At 38.6% G+C, this 19,269-nt stretch overlaps 1 protein-coding gene across 2 annotated transcripts in view; it reads right to left on the bottom strand.

The window, feature by feature from the left end:
- Nucleotides 1–325: 325 nt before the first annotated feature.
- TAFA4 (TAFA chemokine like family member 4) overlaps nucleotides 326–19,269 on the bottom strand; it is a 202,286-nt gene continuing 183,342 nt past the window's right edge. The window contains exons 5-6 of one of the 2 annotated variants that reach the window (XM_019711725.2): nucleotides 10,887–11,011; nucleotides 326–1,710 (exon numbers count right to left, since the gene is read on the bottom strand). In XM_019711725.2, coding sequence (XP_019567284.1) covers nucleotides 1,699–1,710; nucleotides 10,887–11,011 — 137 coding nt within the window. In that variant the 3' untranslated portion in view covers nucleotides 326–1,698. The remainder of the gene's footprint in view (nucleotides 1,711–10,886; nucleotides 11,012–19,269) is intronic. The other variant, XM_074313251.1, reaches the window with a different exon arrangement.

Genomic DNA, 19,269 nt, shown 5'->3' on the forward strand with positions numbered 1-19,269 from the left:
TATTATTTTTTAACTCTTTTCTTACAAAGGAAGGTCTTATACTAAAGGCAGCAGAGTATGCATAAAACATCATGAATGTGCCTAAACTTAATTAAACCTCCCTAGATTTAACTCCTTAATACTACATGGTTTTGGAGAAGAAATAAAGTAGCAATCTATATGTAAGTCTCAAGTTTTCCATATAGTTCACATCCCCAAAGTTAAATATCATTTTTTAAAGTTATTTTTCACTTTTGCATTTAAAATTTGCAAGCCTCGGATGTCAACACAAGGTAATAAAATAAGCACCAAATCTTATAGTATGCCATAAGCCATCAACAGAAAGAATTTTTTACTTACTTTACTTATTCTTTACTTAACAAGAAACAATTCTTGTTAAGCATCCAATCAGTCAAATTCAAACAAAATATAGCAAACAAATGGATATCACCTATTTCCATTCCTTTTGCGAGAATAAAATGTTACTATTATAAACATTATAGTAATACTTTCCCCATAATTGTGAGAGCACAGGGATAATAGTGCAAAAAATAAGCTTTGGGCATTTCTTACTATATATAAAATCTATCCCATATTATTATAGTAGTGTGTGTTTTAATAACATTATGCATTTAAAATCTGGGTCAGTTGCTTTTCATCTGTAGTGTTTTTCTGCATGACAGCTTTCTAAGAATATGTGGAGAAACATCAGCTACAAAAATCATTAAACCAAGAAAAAAATGACTCAGATTTTACTTACATTTAAATAAAGTTATTAACAAATAAGCAGGTAAAGAGCTAACTTAAGAATAAATCATTTACAGTCAAAAATTCAGCATTTCAAGACTCTTGTCTAGGAGTTAACAAAATATTTTAATATAATTGACATAAACTGGACCTAAGAAATCACCCTTGATCTAAACAGAGACTGTTTTCTATGTTAAATGTTTTCTATGACTACACATTAGCCATAAAAATCCCAACAGGTTTTATTTCTTGGTAAATATGTCATGATAGAGCTTTGGTTATAAAATATCAACGTTCATATGCTTTCTTAGCACTCAGCAAAATGGTGCACTGAAATTAAAATGCTTACATTTTATTTCTCCTAATGTAACAATGGAAATTAAAATACAAAAATTTTAAATCAAAAGCAAAAATAAAATGCATACACAATAACCCCAATAAGTTCTGCTATTCTTCAATGTTTATAAAATAAATTTCCATGACCATTTTATCAGAATTCATTAACCTACATCCACAAATATATTTGCCAAAATGTTTTGTTATTTAGACCCATTTCAAACCACTTTAATGCAAAGGCTAAAGGAAAAGTTCAAAAGAGGAAAGAATGAGGACCGTGTCAAACCTATGTCCACATTGAGAAAGAAATTGAAGACCCAATATTCCTTTAGTGGTGATCCATTCTGAAGTCTGTGGTTTGTTCCTCCAGCATTTCTTAGAGGTATGTTCCTTGGGATCTGGATAGGATGTCAGTTGTGTGGCAGCCTGTGGTTACAATTCAATGTAATAAAATCATGAAGAACAGAGGGGAGGGCTGGGACCGTTAAGTGAAAACTCCTCCTTACAGCACACATATGCACGTATGCTGTTGCTGGAAATCCAACACAGTTTTCCACAAAGTGGCCAGGACATTAATTCAAACGAAAGAGCTTGGCGTCTTGTAGCTCCTCCAGAATTGAAGCACACCTCTCTTTGCTACCGTGTTACCTAAAACAAATTAAATAAGTGAGCATTCAATGCCTCATACCCACCAAAGATAATCCTTCCTGCTACTAGACGCATATGTCCCTGCCCGTGTCATTGTGTAGGGTATAGCAGTTTGCACCTCTATCCATAACCAACATCACCAAATCAACTTTGAATTCTTCTTGACATTTCTTGTTTTTAGGTTGCAAAGAAAACATGCATTGATGGGACTGCAAATTGGTGCAGCCACTCTAGAAAAGAGCATGAAGGGTCCTTAAAAAATAAAAAATAGAACTACCATATGACCCAGAAATCCCTCTTCTTCCAAAGAAATCCAGAACACTAATGAAAAAGATATATGCATCCTTATGTACACTGCAGCATTATTTACAATAGTCAAGATATAGAAGCAACCTAAGTGTTCATCGATAGACAGTTGGATAAAGAAGAGGTGGTACACATATACAATGGAATATTACTCAGCCATGAAAAGAATGAAATCTTGCCATTTGCGTCAACATGGATGGACCTAGAGAGTATTAATGCTAAATGAAATAAGTCAGATAGAGAACACCAAAAAAAAGATGCCAAAAAAAAAGGTATACACATTTTAAGATAACATCTCTTAAAACATGTATACATTTTTTTGGCACCTTGGTATATAATTTTACTTGTATGTGGAATCTAAAAATCAAAATAAACGAGCCAACAAAACAGAAACACACTCTTAGATACAGAGAACATTTTGATGGTTGCCAGATGGAAGGGGGTTGGGTGGCTGAGTGAAAAAGGATTAAGATGTACAAATTCAAAGTTACAAAATAGTCTCAGGGATATAAAGTACAGCACAGGGAATAGAGCAACAATATTGTAATAACTATGTATGGTGCCAGGTGGGTACTAGACTGTCAGGGACATCACTTCATAAATTATATAAATGTCTGACCACTACGCTGCACACCTGAAACTACTATAATACTTAATGTCAACTGTAATTGAAAATATTTGTAACTTTTTTATTAAAAAAAAGAAAACATGCACCAAGGCTTCTACAACATGGTGTTATGTGTCCCAGCTTTGTATTTTGTGGAGTTATAAAAATCCCATCAGACTAGGTACATTCATGGCACGTCAGGTTGACTGAGCGTGCTCTGTAAATGGTGCTCAGATTTTGTCAAATGAATGCTGATTAAAATCAGCATATGTCAAGATGAAAATGTCGCCTTTGTACCTTTTCTAATGTAGTTAACTTGTATTTAAAAAAATACATTATTTTATAAAACTGCCATATGGACTAGAAACATACCTCCATTAAAGTGCTTTTTTCAATTCCATTTTTAAATGCCCCAGTCTCATTATTTATAATCTAAGAAAATAGGTCAGTAGTTTCTATAGTTTGATTTCTTCATGTAAGAAATTTTACACATTAATCAATACACCAACTAGGAAAAAAAAGTTTAATACTTTAACATGTCTACACCATGAAAATATTTTCAAACTAAATTATATTAGTTGATAGCAGTCATCATGCCTGGTCTTTAGATCCAATCAGGTATTTATTCAAACCTCAGATTCACTATTAACTGATAATGGCCTTTATTTATGTATTCTACAATGTAATAGCTCTTCCGTTTGTGCTGGAATACAGCAACAAAACAAAAACCCCATCCTCATGGAGCTTACCTAGAGTACGGGCTGGCACACTTTTTCTCTCCAGGACCAGACAGTAAATATGTTCACATTTGCAGGTGTATAGTCACTGTCACAACTACTCAACTCTGCCTTTATACTACGAAAGCCGCATGGACAATACAACCCGCAAACTAATTGGTGTGGCTTTGTTCCAATAAAACTTTATTTGGACACTGAAATTTGGATTTCATATCATTTTCATATGTTATGAAATGTTAGTTTCTTTTTTATTTTTCCAAGCACTTAAAATTGTATATCTAACCCACCTTAGCTCACAGGCCATGGGCTGGATTTAGCGAGCAAACCATAGCTTGCTGATTCCTATTCTGGAAGAAAGGATGGGACAAACAGGCAAATAAATAATATGTCTAATGTGCTATGTGCTATGGAGAAAAGTAAATCAGTATAATGGAGAAAAGAAATATTGGGGCAGGGACGGTAGATGGTTACTGTTTTATAGAGATTGTCAGAGAAGGAGATGTTTGAAGAAACACTTGGAGGAAGGGAGGGAGGGAGCCCTGAAAGTCTTGGGGGAGAGCATTCCAGGTGGAAAGGTAAATGCAAGGGGGACCACAGGTCAATGCAAGATTTTTGGCCTTTCTCTGACTGAGGTACAAAGGTGAGACAAGGAACTCATGGCAGATGGTATCTTTTTGTTTTTTATTAATTAAAGTTTATTGGGGTGACAATTGTTAGTAAAGTTACATAGATTTCACGTGTACAAATCTGTGATACATCATTTATATATCACATTGTGTGTTCACCACCCAGAGTCAGTTCTCCTTTTATCACCATGTATTTCATCCCTTTTACCCTCATCTACCACTCCCCTACCCCCCTTCTCTCTGGTAACCACTAAACTATTGTCTGTGTCTATGAGTTTTGGGTTCTTCATTTGTTTGTCTTGTTCGTTTGCTGTTTTCAGTTTTATATCCAACATATCAGTGAAATCATATGGTTCTCTACTTTTTCTGTCTGACTTATTTCACTTAGCATAATAATCTCAAGATCCATACATGTTGTCGCAAATGACATTATTTCATCTCAAAATGGATAAAAGACTTAAACATAAGACCTGAAACAATAAACGCATAGAAGAAAACATAGGTACTAAACTTGTGGACCTTGGGTTCAAAAGCTAAAATAAATGAATAGGACTACATGAAACTGAAAAGTTTTTGCACAGAAAAATAAACCATCAACAAAACAAAGAGGCAACCAACCAAATGGGAGAAGATTTTTGCAAACAACACCTCCAATAAGGGGCTAATATCCAAAATATATAAGGAACTCAGGGGCTAATATCCAAAATATATAAGGAACTCATACAACTCAACAACAAAAAAACAAACAACCCAATTAAAAAATGGGCAAAGGACCTGAACAGACATTTCTCCAAAGAGGACATACAAATGGCCAATAGACATATGAAAAAATGCTCAACATCACTAATCATCAGAGAAATGCAAATCAAAACCACAACGAGATACCACCTCACCCCAGTTAGAATGGCTATCATCAACAAGACAAATAGTAACAAGTGTTGAAGAGGCTGTGGAGAGAAATGAACCCTCATGCACTGTTGGTGGGAATGCAGACTGGTGCAGCCGCTATGGAAGGCAGTGTGGAGGTTCCTCAAAAAATTATGAATATGATTACCGTATGACCCAGCAATCCCTCTCCTGGGTATCTACCCAAAAAATCTGAAAACATTTATCCATAAAGACATGTGTGCTCCAATGTTCATTGCAGCTTTATTTACTGTGGCCAAGACATACAAACAACCAAAATGTCCTTCGATAGATGAATGGATAAAGAAGATGTGGTATATAGACAATGGAATACTAGTCAGCGGTAAGAAAAGATTGCATCTTAAAGGGATCACTTTGGATGAAGTGATGAAAGGGGAAGCCAAGAGAATGTGTGACAAACAGGATGAAGAATGTGACAGAAATAGGGATTAGCCTTTGGCTTGAAAAACCTGATGACTGAATCGGTCATTTTCTGGATACGGAGGACTGGCTCGCTTTGCCTTAGTTTCTTCATCTGCCTAATGTAAAAATAGCACCCGCTCCCTTCAGTTGCAGTGAAGAATGACTGAAACATGTGAACTGAATTGCATGGCCCAGTGCTTGTCATGTGGTTAACATTCAAGAAGGGTGGCTGCTGCCATGGTAGCTCTTTCCAGATTGATCATGTGTCTATATATGACCTAACAGTGTTTACAGTCAAGTACTGATCTGCATCTAGGATGGAATTCTCAAAAGCATGCTATTTAAGGAAGCTCATTCTCCATGCCCCGCTCATTTTAGAGGCGATCTACACTGAAAGTTGGATCAGATAAATTAGGATTTATTTTCCTGTAAAACTTTCATTTTGCTGATCGTATAAGGAAGGTTCATCATTATTTGGAATTTTGGTGGATAATGGTTGCTAACATGCCAATATTAGCTTCACTCACATGTGACATGGTACCCTGAGTATTTTAAGCTCTGGCTGTAGGAATCAGGGGAAACAAGACTTCAGGGTAAAGATGCCATCTCAGTTGTACCTGGAAAGACAAGTGGAATTTTAGAAGAGAAAGGAGATGGAGAAGAAAGCAATGGGGTGTGGAAATACATGGCTTACTAGGTGAGTGTCAGGGAAGGCCCATCCCCAAAGTGCTTATACTCTGTATTTTCGACATATTACCAATGGGGATTCATGAATGGTCTCTCATCAGGAGGGAACCTGGGCAGGGAGTTGATTCTGGTGGCACAGAGAGCAGAGTATAAGCCAACAAAGGCTCAAGCCGAGAGCAGGTAGGGAGCTCAGTTAAACCAGTGGCTCCTGCATGTTTGTTCATCAGTCACCACAACCATTTTTTAAAAGTATGGTTTTCTAAGCCCCACCCCAGGCTCACTAGACTAGAAGGTCATGGAGGTGGAGCTCAAAGCAGTGCATTTTTAACAACTGCCCACAGTGATGCTTCTACAGCTACTGATATCAATCATTATAACATTGTGGCACAAGAGGATGAGGATGGCCCAAGGTGGTAGCCCAACAGACAGAGAAAGGGATCACTTAGAGACCATCTGTGGACAATACCAGGAGGACTTGGTCATCTTAGATCTTGAGAGTGATGGCTGTGTTGAAGAAACACCCTGTTTTTTAAATTCCTAACTTCTACCTTAGATTTCCAATATAAAATATTAGAAACAATTAGACACTTTGAAGAACAAAATGATGTTAAGAAGATCAGGTAGGATGCTTGCAAAGAGCTACTAAAAAACATATACTATTCTCTAAAGCAGAATTTTTCAGTCTCAGCACTACTGACATCGGGAGCCAGACAACTCTGTGCCGTGGAGGCTGCCCTGTGCATTTTACGGTGGTTAGCAGAGCCCCCCGGTAGGTACCCATAACATCCCCTCCCTAATGTGTGACAACTGAAAGTGTCCCCAGACAGCAAATAGCCCTTGTGGGAAAATTTCCCCTAGTTGAGAACTGTTCTAGAGACATAGCTCTTCACCCTTAGTAGATGTTGTAAAAGTAAGAACATTAAAAAACTCTGAGAGCGGATGGGTGGCTCGCTTATTTAGAGCGCGAGCTCTGGACAACAGGGCTGCCGCTTGGATTCCCACATGGGCCAGCAAGCTGCACGCTCCACAACTTGGTTGGAGCACGTGCTCTCAGCCTCAAGGTTGCCGGTTCGACTCCCACAAGGGATGGTGGGCTGCGCCCGCTACAACAAACAACGGCGGCTGGACCTGGAGCTGAACTGCGCCCTCCACAACTAAGATTGAAAGGACAACTTGACTTGGATGGAGCTGATGAGTCCTGGGAAAAACACACTACTGTTCCCCAATAAAAAGTCCTGGAAATACACACTGTTCCCCAATAAATTCCTGTTCCCCATTCCCAATAAAATCTTTAAAAACAATCTGGAAGTTCTTGATATTTAATATGATTTACTTCCATTTTCAAACCACAAACGCCATGGCAAATGCTTGGCTTTTGTACAAAGACCATGTCATGCACTTGCGAGGAACGTTAATACTGACAACTCAGACAAAAAACTAACTCTTTACCGTAGAGAATGCAGTAAAACTCAGAATTAAGAAAATGGAAATTGAGGTAGGACGACAGAGAGAGAGTTATATTTTTCCACAAGAAGTAATAGCTGCACCCTTTCTGGGGACCTTGAAAACTACACAGGCAGAATAAACTCAATGCCAACCTTCTATGCTTTGGGAAAGACAAAATGACTGGTTAGGGAGTTGTTCCCTCTCATCTTCATATCTTCATCTAAGCCTATTAATACCTCAAGTTAACTGCTAACTCTTTTCATATTTGCATGTAAATGGAAAATAAAATTCTGACATAGGTGGTTTACTGTAGACAGACAATCTTACCTTTTGGCCCTTCTATGCTTTGTTCTGCATGAACAGTTTAAGGAAAAGGAAAATTATTTTGTTATGTATTTAACACCCTCTCCTTTAGGGTGGTAATTGCTCTACCTTTGTAGAGCTGCTATCTCACCAGTGAAGTAAGGTCAGGTGGTTTTAAGAAAAAGATGTAGCTTCTGTGGGCACCAAGCTCTTCACAGAAGCCAGTCACACCTCCACAAATGACTTGACTGTATGTGCAGAAGATCCAAAAAATACATAAAACGTTTTATGCAGTTCAAGTCACACTGACTCAGATTAATAAAGGAAACAAAGTTTTATAACTTTGAGATTATTCTCAAGTGGCTTATCACTGAAAAAAAAAAAAAAAAGCAGCTAAGCATCACAATAGCTTAGGGAACTATATTATGTTTCTACAACTCTTCAAAGTGCCAAATGAAATGTCACTACTGTTGAGGACTTAGCTACAGCAAACTTGTATTCCCAGCACTCAGAGCCAAATGCCCCCAAAGGTTTGCTTCCTGCAAATGCCCTCTGTAACTGTACATAAACGGAGAGGGAATCACTGTAGCAAGAGGCTACTTAGACATATTCTTTTCCAGTTCATAGCTGGCTTGCACTCATGATCCTGTTTCATATTTATATGTAAAAATCAATGCAAGCATAACCTTCTGAAATGTTACTTCTTGGTCTACAAGAATTACAGTCAGTAAAAGAAAAATTTATCATTGATGGATGTAAGTAAGCTCCTAGCTCGTTGGTAACTCCAAGATTTTCATTTGAGCGGTTAGGGAATATGGCTGAAAGGGGCCAGTAGCAAAACGAGAACAGAATTAGTGTAAGGCAGGGTTTGCTTAGCGGGCACACTTGGGTTTACATAGATTGGGATTTCATTGGGATCGGCTTAGAGGAGGCACTGATAGAAATGATGGAGTGTTAACCTCCTTCCTCCAACATGACTCCGTGAACTTCACTGCCCTGGATATAAACACATGTATCAGGTCATTTATCCTGGTCCTCTTGGTATCACTGACAAGGGCAAGTTAGATGATAATTGCAATTAATAATTGGAAATAGGCTTGGTTTTGAAATTATGCTCTAAATAGATAAAAAGTAACTTAATCAACTGACTTAATATACTATTGATAATTTTTGGTATGATAATATCAACAAAAATTTACATTTACTTTAAAATTTATTACAAAATATATTATTTTCCATGTTTTTAAATATCTTTTATTATATTAATGGCATATATTTAAATATTTACCTTATAACAACTTATTCTAATATCTCATGCACAAAATGAAGAGAAGAATTCACCTGCTTTTGACCTCAGTAGTTGAAGATGAATGAGAACTCTGTTTAGTAATTCAAAATACTTATAAAGGGAGAACCGTAAGCAAGATGAGAAGCCATTCAATAATCATTATACCTCCTGAGGGGCCAAAGTTCAGAGAGAAACCATAACTATAGAGTCACTCCATTCTAGTCTGTCTCATTCTAATATCACAGAATGTCCTGTTTTACTAATTTTCATTCAAAAAATAGTTAATGAGACATCCAGTGAGCTCTGAGACCATCAGGGTAAGCAGAAACAGACATGATTTCCCAGCTCTGCTTTGAACAGAAAGCTCTAGGTCTGAACAAATAAGTACAGGTGACCCTTGAACAACACGAGTTTGAATAACATGGGTCTACTTACATGCAGAATTTTTTCAATAAATACCTGTAGTGCTTTCTATCTGCAGGTTGGGAGTCCGTGGATGAAGAGGGCCGACTGTATGCAATTATCTATCTGTTTTATATAAGAGACTCAATCATCAGTATATTTGGGTATCTGTGGGGCTCCCACGAGACCGAGGGACCACAGATTTTGAGGAAGTCAAAAGTTATACATGGTTTTTTGACTGCGTGGGGGTAGGAGGTGTGTCAAGTTGTTCAAGGGTCAACTGTATACCCATCGACGCAAAATATAACCATAGTAAATGCTCAAAGATAAAGGGGACACGAATCCAATCAGGGAAGTGTTCCCTGAAGAAATAATGGTAAAACTAGAAATAAAAGGAGGGTAACACATTCCATGAAGAGCATATTCCTTTAAAACTGCAGATACCCACGTAAGAGGGACTAACAGCCAGCAAAGACGGCTAGAGCAGAAAGAATGGAGGGCAGGTAGGTTGCCCGTTGACTTATTAAGATCCTGACAGGCCCAGGCTAGTAGACTAAGTAGCCAGAGGAAACCAGTAGAAAACCTGGGGGCTGACTAGCTTAGAAGATTCACGTTTCACGAAAATGAATGTAATCATCGTATGAAGAACAGGCTGACCGGGAGCAAGAGCAGATGTGAGGCAGCAACTCAATAGTCCAGAGGAGACACCGGGTGGGCCGGACAGAGGCTGTAAGTACAGTGATGCAGAGTCATGCAGGGATTGGGAAGTCACAGTACCACCGGCAAAATAAATATTAGACATGGGAACATAAGGAAGAAATTGGATTTCTGGCTCAAGAACTGGGTTGACAACTGTGTCCTTCAGAGACAGGGAGAACTGGAAAGAAAACCATTTGGGGAGGAAACTTTTGACTCGAAAGACTTGAATCAGAGTCTTCAACATTAAATCTCCTTACAGGCATACATATTTCCACTTTAGTAAATCATCCATCTGTAGATTCTTGCCATGTCATTTTGATACACTAGCTTGTCGACTCTTGTAAACTTTTATTAATTAAACTTATTGGGGTGATACTGGTTAAGAAAATGATATAGACTTCAAGTGTACAATTCTATAATACATTATCTGTATATTGCAGTGTGTGTTCACACCAAATGTCAAATCTTCAGTCACCGTATATTTGACCCGGAAAGATCTGAAATTAACTTAGCAGCCTTGCCTGAAATAACAAATTCACCCACCAAGTCACTGCTCGGTAAAATCTGACATAAAGGGTGATGCTGGGAAGAGGGCTTTTCCAAAAGGCCAAATACGGTAGAACTGCCCAACCAGGTTTACCAATATAGGTAATGTTGGTTTCCTGATGGCAGCATAAAATGAAGGGGAGAACCCCAGAGTTAATAATGCTGAAATGAAATCACCGTTGTGTTTTGTCTATACTTGCCTTCGTAGTTTTGACTTTGTTGCCACTGCTACAGGACCAACCTGAGTAATCTGGCAGCACTTTACAATCCTCTCCTTCCAAACAAGGATGCATGTGACACCACCATTTCTGAATCACGATAGATGCTGGAAAACAAAGGCCAATTAATGTGACACTGCTCCTGCTTTGTGGACAACACAAAGCTCAATATAGATTAGTACGTGGACTTCAAAGATTGCTAATAAGAATTAGTTTACCACAAGTAAATTTAAAGAATCCAATTAGCCATACACTCTGCAAATAAGTTTTTTTCCCTGTAGTTGACTAATTATAACATAGTGTGATCTCAAGCTTCAAGGTATGCCTGACTTGATTTGAATTTGGCCATGCTAACTTTTTGTTGTTGTTGTTGTTGTTAATTTATTTTTTAAATTTATTGGGGTGACAATTGTTAGTAAAATTACATAGAGTTCAGGTGTACAATTCTGTATTACATCATCTATAAATCCCATTGTGTGTTCATCACCCAGAGTCAGTTCTCCTTCCATCACCATATATTTGATCCCCCTTACCCTCATCTCCCACCCCCCACCCCCTTACCCTCTGGTAACCACTAAACTATTCTCTGTGTCTATGAGTTTCTGTTTCTCATTTGTTTGTCTTGTTCTTTTGTTGTTTTTGGTTTATATACCACATATCAGTGAAATCACATGGTTCTCTGCTTTTTCTGTCTGACTTATTTCGCTTAGCATTACACTCTCAAGATCCATCCATGTTGTCACAAATGTTCCTATATCCTCTTTTCTTACCGCCAAATAGGATTCCATTGTGTATATATACCACAACTTCTTTATCCATTCATCTATCGAAGGACATTTTGGTTGTTTCCATGTCTTGGCCACGGTAAACAAAGCTGCAATGAACATTGGAGCACAGTTGTCTTTATGTATAGATGTTTTCAGATTTTTTGGGTAGATACCCAGGAGAGGGATTGCTGGGTCATATGGCAATTCTATTCGTAATTTTTTGAGGAACCTCTACAATGCCTTCCATAAAGGCTGCACCAGTCTGCATTCCCACAACAGTATATGAGGGTTTCTTTTTCTCCACAGCCTCTCCAACACTTGTTACTATTTGTCTTATTGATGATAGCCATTCTGACTGGGGTGAGGTGATATTTCATTGTGGTTTTTATTTGCATTTCTCTGATGATTAGTGATGTTGAGCATTTTTTCATATGTCTATTTGCCATTTGTATGTCCTCTTTGGAGAAATGTCTCCCCAGGTACTCTGCCCATTTTTCAATTGGGTTGTTAGTTTGTTTTTTTGTTGAGTTGCATGAGTTCCTTGTATATTCTGGACATTAGCCCCTTATCAGAGGCACTGTTTGCAAAAATCTTCTCCCATTCAGTTGGTGGCCTCTTTATTTTGTCCATGCTACTTTTTTACAAATGACCTGGAACTAGCTATTGAACTCCTCTCAGCCTCAGTTTCTTCATATGTAAAATGGCGGTACAAATGGAAGCTCACCACAGGATGTGGAGAACGAAGCTAATCTGTATGAAAGTCTCAGCTGACTCTGGGCCAGTCACTATGTTCCCAGGAAACGTTAGCTGTTACTGTGGTCATCATCTTTGCTTGTAGGCTGCATTTTTATAGTGCAAAGTTGGTATATGTTTGATGCTTTTTGTTGTCAACAACAAAGACTAAAAGCAGTAAACATTTCCATCATACATTGTGCTCATCTCTCCAGCCATTCCAGCAAGTGGTGAGTAATTTGAAGTCAATTACGAGGTACAAAGTGAAGATGGGCAGGCCTGACATTCCCTCAGGTGCCGCATGCTAGACTAGTTAGCTCACCTGTGAATTAGCTATCCTCCTTACCTCACCATGCCCGCAGCAGTCCGCCAATAAAATGATTTGTGTTTTAAGCCCATGGAGCAGAAACTAGCACCCCAGCTCTCTGGGTTTGGAGGCAGAAGAAGAGAAGTAAAGGAAGCACCATCGATTTGGCTGGTTATTCCCACAGATTCAAAGGACAAAAAGGGTTGTTTGTGACTGAGTTTTAAAGGTGAGCTCAACTAATAGGCTGGAACAGGACAGAGCACTGGGGGGCTGGGAGGATGGGTGGGGGAAATGGGGACTAGCTTAGCCCTGTTTTCCTTCTTCAAACAGCAACACTTTGATAGAAATATACCTCAATGGATTTGATTTGAACTCCTGCTACCTAAGAAGTCCAAAACTCAAGTTCAAGCAAATTTTTATGAATTCTACTAATTGCCTTCCCTGAATTTTCTAATTTCAATCTCACTGCAACCCTGAGGTTAAAATTATTTTCTTGAGTCTCATAGAGAAGAGAAAACCAAGGCCCAGAGTCACTGAGTGACTTGCCGGAAGTCACATAGTTTGAAAACAGTCAGGCAGCATTTGGATGGAGGCAGTCTAATGCTGAGGCCCATGCTCTAACCATTAAATATATGCCCCACCCTCACACCGGAGTTCTCTAGTAGAAACAACTCCTTGTATAGAATCAGTGACAAAAGTAAGTAACACAGCAAGTCAGTGCATTCAAAATTATTATTCTGTCAAGCAAATGCAGTATGGCATCATGAGGGCACAGGATGGTTTCATTATCAGCTGAAGTAGCCGCACATTGTGTCTACCTACCCTGATGCACAAAAGCGGCCACCGTTCCAGATTCCGGCCAAATACTGAGCTACTATCCCATTATTCCCATCAGCACCAATAGTACCCGAGGAAGGCAGATTTGTGATCCAGGAGAATCACTTGCTATTTAAATGAGAAGGTGCCAACACTGAGAAAGGAATGTAGCTAAATGAGTTATTAATTTTGTCAGAGACTGCAACTGAACTTGAGTGAATGGACACACTGGGTCAAAGCCTGAGAAAGTTATATTCTTTTTAGCCCCAAATATCGTAACAATCTCATCTTAAAACTAGATGGAGTTTTGTCACTTTCAAAGAACTTTTACCTACTATTCCTCTTTTGATTATCCCAACAACCTTCAGAAGCAGGTGGAAAAGCAAATGGTTCGAGAAATAAACACCAGAACTTTCCATAAAGTAAGAGAGGAGGCATTACAATCTAGATTTTGGGTGGCCAGTTGGCTCAGTGGTTAGAGCGCAGTGCTCATAACACCAAGGTCGCCAGTTCGAGTCCCACATGGGCCAGTGAGCTGCACCCTCCACAACTAGATTGAAAACAATGATTTGACATGGAGCTGAGGGTCCTGGAAAAACGCACTGTTCCCCTATAAAAATTTTGAAAAAAGAATCTGGATTTTAATGCTCTGTACATCCGTCTTTCTACTATGCTGCAATTTACAATAACAGTTTAGATGAAGAAGTGCTACGTAGCATCTGACCACATTCATAGTGCTGACCAGCCATTCATTATTTTCTGAATACCTTGGGTTGGTCCCAAGTGGATATAAAGATAAATAAGAGATGGTTTCCACCCCTCAATTTAAAATACCATCTGCAGGACTGCAAAAGTTATATAAATGTTGACAGAGCTTAGTGATATTTATACAGAGTTAAAGCTGAATTTAAAATAATTTTTTTTAATCTTTAAAATTGTTCCTTAGACACTTTCTTTCACTCAGCAGTAGAACTATCTAATCTTGTGTGGTAGCAGAGCTACATGGAAGAGATAAAAGAAGCCTTGACAGGTGGTTAGCGGTCTGTCCAAGTGAAGGCAGATGGAGCGGTGGGACAGTGAGTGGACCATGTGGAGGCCAGCAGACCCAGGTGGCTCAAGGGAGGTGTCAGCAAGGAAACTGAATGCCCGGCTAAGGAGGATGGGCGAGAAGGGGCTCTTGAGGCCAACTTAAGATTAGACTTGATTCTCTAAGCAGTAGGGAGCCATGGAAAGTTTCTGAGCAAGGCAGTGCAATAAGCCAGGAGAACCTGCACTGCTAGTCGTGTTGGCCTGGCAGGGGTGGTAAAACAATGGGGGACAGAGGGAGTCTGCAAGAGACCAATTGAGGAGTGAGAAATCTGGGAACAAATTCCCTGCAGAAGAAATAGAATAAATCAGATTATCTCAACTTCACAGCAGAGAAATATCAGAACTTCTTACTGAACTCTTGGGGTTCCAAGAAAATTCTGATGCCAAGTAAAGGCGCTTGAGGGGGCATAAAATGATGGATTCAGGCATTCATCAAAGAAAAATATACCAATTCTTAACTACAGAAAAGAATATTATGTGCCTAGTGTTTTCTTTAAGGATTTAAATTTAATTTATTTAAATAAATAAAAGAAGGAAGCACATGCAATCAAGCACTTGTGAAATTATTTATCATTTTTCTTTCATTTAATTGGAAAATATGGAGTGATTTTTCTAAAGACAGATTCACAATAGGCTCCTTATAATAGCAAGTTGCCCTGGGATTTAAACTATTTCTCTATTTGCAAAAACAGAAATCATATTAATATCTTATAGAAGAATATGTTGAGTGAGGTACCCCTATAAGTTCTTCATCTATGATGGCGTTTCATCGTGAAAGACTTAACAACAAATGTTCTTTCAGAAAAGACAGACATAATAAGAGCCACCATAGTAGCCAAAATAAAAGTTTCAAATTCCTTTATGAGTTAAAGATTGACTAAGGAACTCACAACTAAGGTTAGAACCAACCAAGGGTTGGACCTGGCGGTGAATAAGGTGATTAAACAGCCTGGAAGTTTAAGCTTTGAGTGCATACTGAGCCAGCTAGAGCTGAGACAAAGAGCCCAGCAGTAGGATTCTATTAAAATAACTCAGGAGAACATCTGCCCACTTAACTGAGCCTTGTCTCCCCAGGAAAATGAATTTGTGGGATGCAACAGTTTTTTCCCTGTTACAAAATACCATCATATACTTTAAATGAGAAAGGATCTTCTCACTTCTATTTTTACAATAAAATCCTTTAAAAAGCCTCATGCCTTCCTAACTTATGAAAACACTAAATCTCCCTATCTTCAAGATGCCAACCTGTAATAAATTTCTAGTTTTATGCAGAAAGAGAGGAAAAAAAGACAGTGAAGCCCTGGATTTGTGGTAGTGACTACTACTTTTTATAATGTTCTAGCTGAAAATGTAATGTGGCTAATTAGCTACTTTGCTTCTGGTGCATTTTCTTTACTCTCTGTTGTATAAAATAGATTGAGGATTTTTTTTTCCCTATCCTTTATCCCAAATACATATCACCCCATTAAATAAAATACAGTATGTATTTATATAGCTATTTAAATAAGCCCGCCTTTGAATAAAGCTAACAATGAACGGACTCACTTCTTAAGAGTTGGTCTGTCATTTGTTCACTTCATTTAGTTGTATTTACACGGAGTGAAGGCTTTTCTAAAGAAAAATGTAGTTTTGCACTGACGCTATGGCCCAAAAGATTAAGAAAACATCTTTCTAAAATATACATCATCTAGAAAATGGAAACGACCACCAGAATATGCTCTGGAATTTTAATGTATTTTATCTTTAGCTATTTTGCTCTTATCATTCTTATTTCAAGACGCTCACTGTGTTCTTTAAAATTTAAGCCATTTATTAATTTTTAAGATCACTAGGTAGAAAGCCTGCCAATTTATATTTCTTGTTTTTCAAGAAAAGAAGCCATTCCAACCTGACCCATATAACACTCATAAAAGCAGTAGTTAGAGCATGACGACCTTTCTTAAGGAATCTTTTACTTGTTCTCACAGGCCACTAATAACACAGTATTGTTACTTCCACAGTGTACACTGAGAACTGGTTGACGCAGTAGACGAATGTGCAGACTGCTCTTTTGGACTGAGTTTTGTCCTCTCAGCTAAATGCCATCTGAGACAGCACATACACCTGCAGTGGGGCCTCTGAGGCAGGATTCCTTGACCTGGGCACTATTGACATTTGGGGCTGGATGATTCCTTATAATGGAGGCCTGCCCTGTGCGCTGTAAGATGTTTAGCACCAGGCCTGGCCTCTATCCCCAAGATGACAGTAGCATCCTCTGCCCAGTGTGACAACCAAAAGCGTCTCCAGACATTGCCAAATATCCCCATGGGGCAAAACCGATCCTGGTTGATAAACACTGACTTATGGTTATGTGGATGTATTCAGCCCACAATGAGAAGCTGAGCTAATTCATCAGACCTCATTAAAGCTTTGGCTTGTGAAAAGAATCCTAGTCCACAGTAAACACCATGACACCACTCTTCCACTGCCTTCCTCCGTTCCCCTACTGCGGCCAAGTCCACAAGTCTAAAGTCTGCGCTCTCTCTCTTTCTCTCTCTCTCACACACACACACACACACACACACACACACACACACACACACATCCTGGGTAATCCTGAGCTAGACATGAGACCTATGCTGACAATATGACCTGCCAAATTCGGGGATCACATTTTTCCTTCTCAAAAATTTTAGGGTATTTTATACAAATTTTGTTCCTAGCACTTCATCCCCTTTCTTTACTGGCATACTCTGCTTCATCCAATCTCCTAGAATACAAATTCCCAGAAGGCAGGAATTAAATCCTAAAACTTGATTTCGTCTACGGCCTCCAAAATCAACGGCTCTGTTTCTACCATTTCCTAGCCATACTTAGCTACTTCCAGTCCCCAAGTTTGCCCCCCTCACTCTCGTACGCTTTATGCTGTGCTCTCCCTAGTTCCCTCCTACCTGGTAAACTCATACTCATTGCTTCTCATGGGGCACCACCACTGACCCTTTCTCTGCTCTCCTTGGAGTCCTTCATTTACTAGAGTTTGTCTATCTTTCTTAGTAAACTGTAGGTTCCTTGAAAGCAGGACCTGGATCTAATTATCATCCTACTTTCAGCATCCAGGACATGACAGGCACAAAGGTGCTAAATTAAGACTTAATAAACGAACCAACATATGCCAGGTACACATCCTTCCCACTCCCAATGTGCTTTTGCCACAGGTTCTCATTCACCTGACTGCCACTGAGAAAACCCAGAAAACTGCTTCACCTTTAAGTGGTACAGAAAGCACGAGCAGGAAAACCCTGTGAAATCACATCTTTCAGATAGATCCTGTGTCTCATCACACAGTCCATGAAGCCATGGGACTTGTCTGCAGTACGAACTATACCTCTCATCCTTAACTAAGCGAATTCTGACATCTGAAAAAAGAAATTCAGGCATCATCAAAAGAAAAAAAAAGCTTTAAAAAGTAACAGCCTCCCATTCCTAAGTTTTTGTCTGATACCTCTTTTTTAAAAAAAAAAAATCTGATTATTTAGAAAGCATTTACTTTGACAAAATAAATTAAGCTTCATTGCACTACACATTTATCTCATTTTAGCATTAAGACCATTCAGGAGTGTTTCTATAGAGCTGTGTTTTGATAAATGCATAGAATACAGTTCCCACCACAAAACAGCCTCTTTATGCTGGGAGAAGATTCAAAAGGAAAAACGCTTACCAGCTAAACAGTTGTCTGTGTTAGGACCCAAATAACCATAGCCTCAGTCAAATAATTCCCCATCCCTTCCTCCAAATCCCAAATGTGTATTAAAGACACATTTCAATAATTCAGGGGGACTCATAAGTTAATTATTACAAAAAAATCTTGATAAGGGAAAACAGCTCGTTTTTCTTGCTGCTTAGTAAAAGCTCTGTTTTTATGGAGAAGCCTATGCAAACACCAGATAAGTATCTGAGGTATGGATTAACGAAAATGCATAAGGAGGTTCCAACTTCAGGGCCAACTGAAGTAATGCCCTATTCCAATGTCTTTTCGCCTTTGTTTTAATTTAAATGTAAATTCAAATGAATTTTATATTTTAGATCCTCTCTATTCTTATTGACAAACGAGGAATGTATCAGCAGAGACTAAATCTTCCCACAAGTCATGCAACTGCATGAAACTGCATAATTATTATAGGATAAAGATTTAGCAGGTAAACCTAAAAAGCCCTAACGGAAACATATTTAGATGAAGACTAGAAGATCAGGGGGATGTGAAAACAGATATATGCAGTGTGATTGAAAAATATGGTGAATGTTTAAATTAAAAAAAATTTATTACAGAAATAGACAAATTGCCATTAAACCCCCTTGCTTCAAATACATTTACCCATCATTCTTGCCACTTCCTGAAGCAGTTCTGGAAGTCTTCTTTCGTGACTGTCTTTACTTCATCCTCCATCATGACAATGTTCCATGTCACACATTGTTTCTGGTATATGGCAATTTCTGTCAAATAAAACCATTATGGTGTGTCCTTATCCGCCTTATCCACCAACTCTGGCACCATAGCACTTCTGCTCTTCCCCAAAGTCAAAACGATTCGGGACATTGAGGCAGCCATGACAGCACAACTAAAGACACTCACGAAAGAGGACTTCCAGAACTGCTTCAGAAAGTGGCAAGAACAATG

Source organism: Rhinolophus sinicus, linkage group LG10, assembly GCF_036562045.2.
Source record: "Rhinolophus sinicus isolate RSC01 linkage group LG10, ASM3656204v1, whole genome shotgun sequence".
NCBI lineage: Eukaryota > Metazoa > Chordata > Mammalia > Chiroptera > Rhinolophidae > Rhinolophus > Rhinolophus sinicus.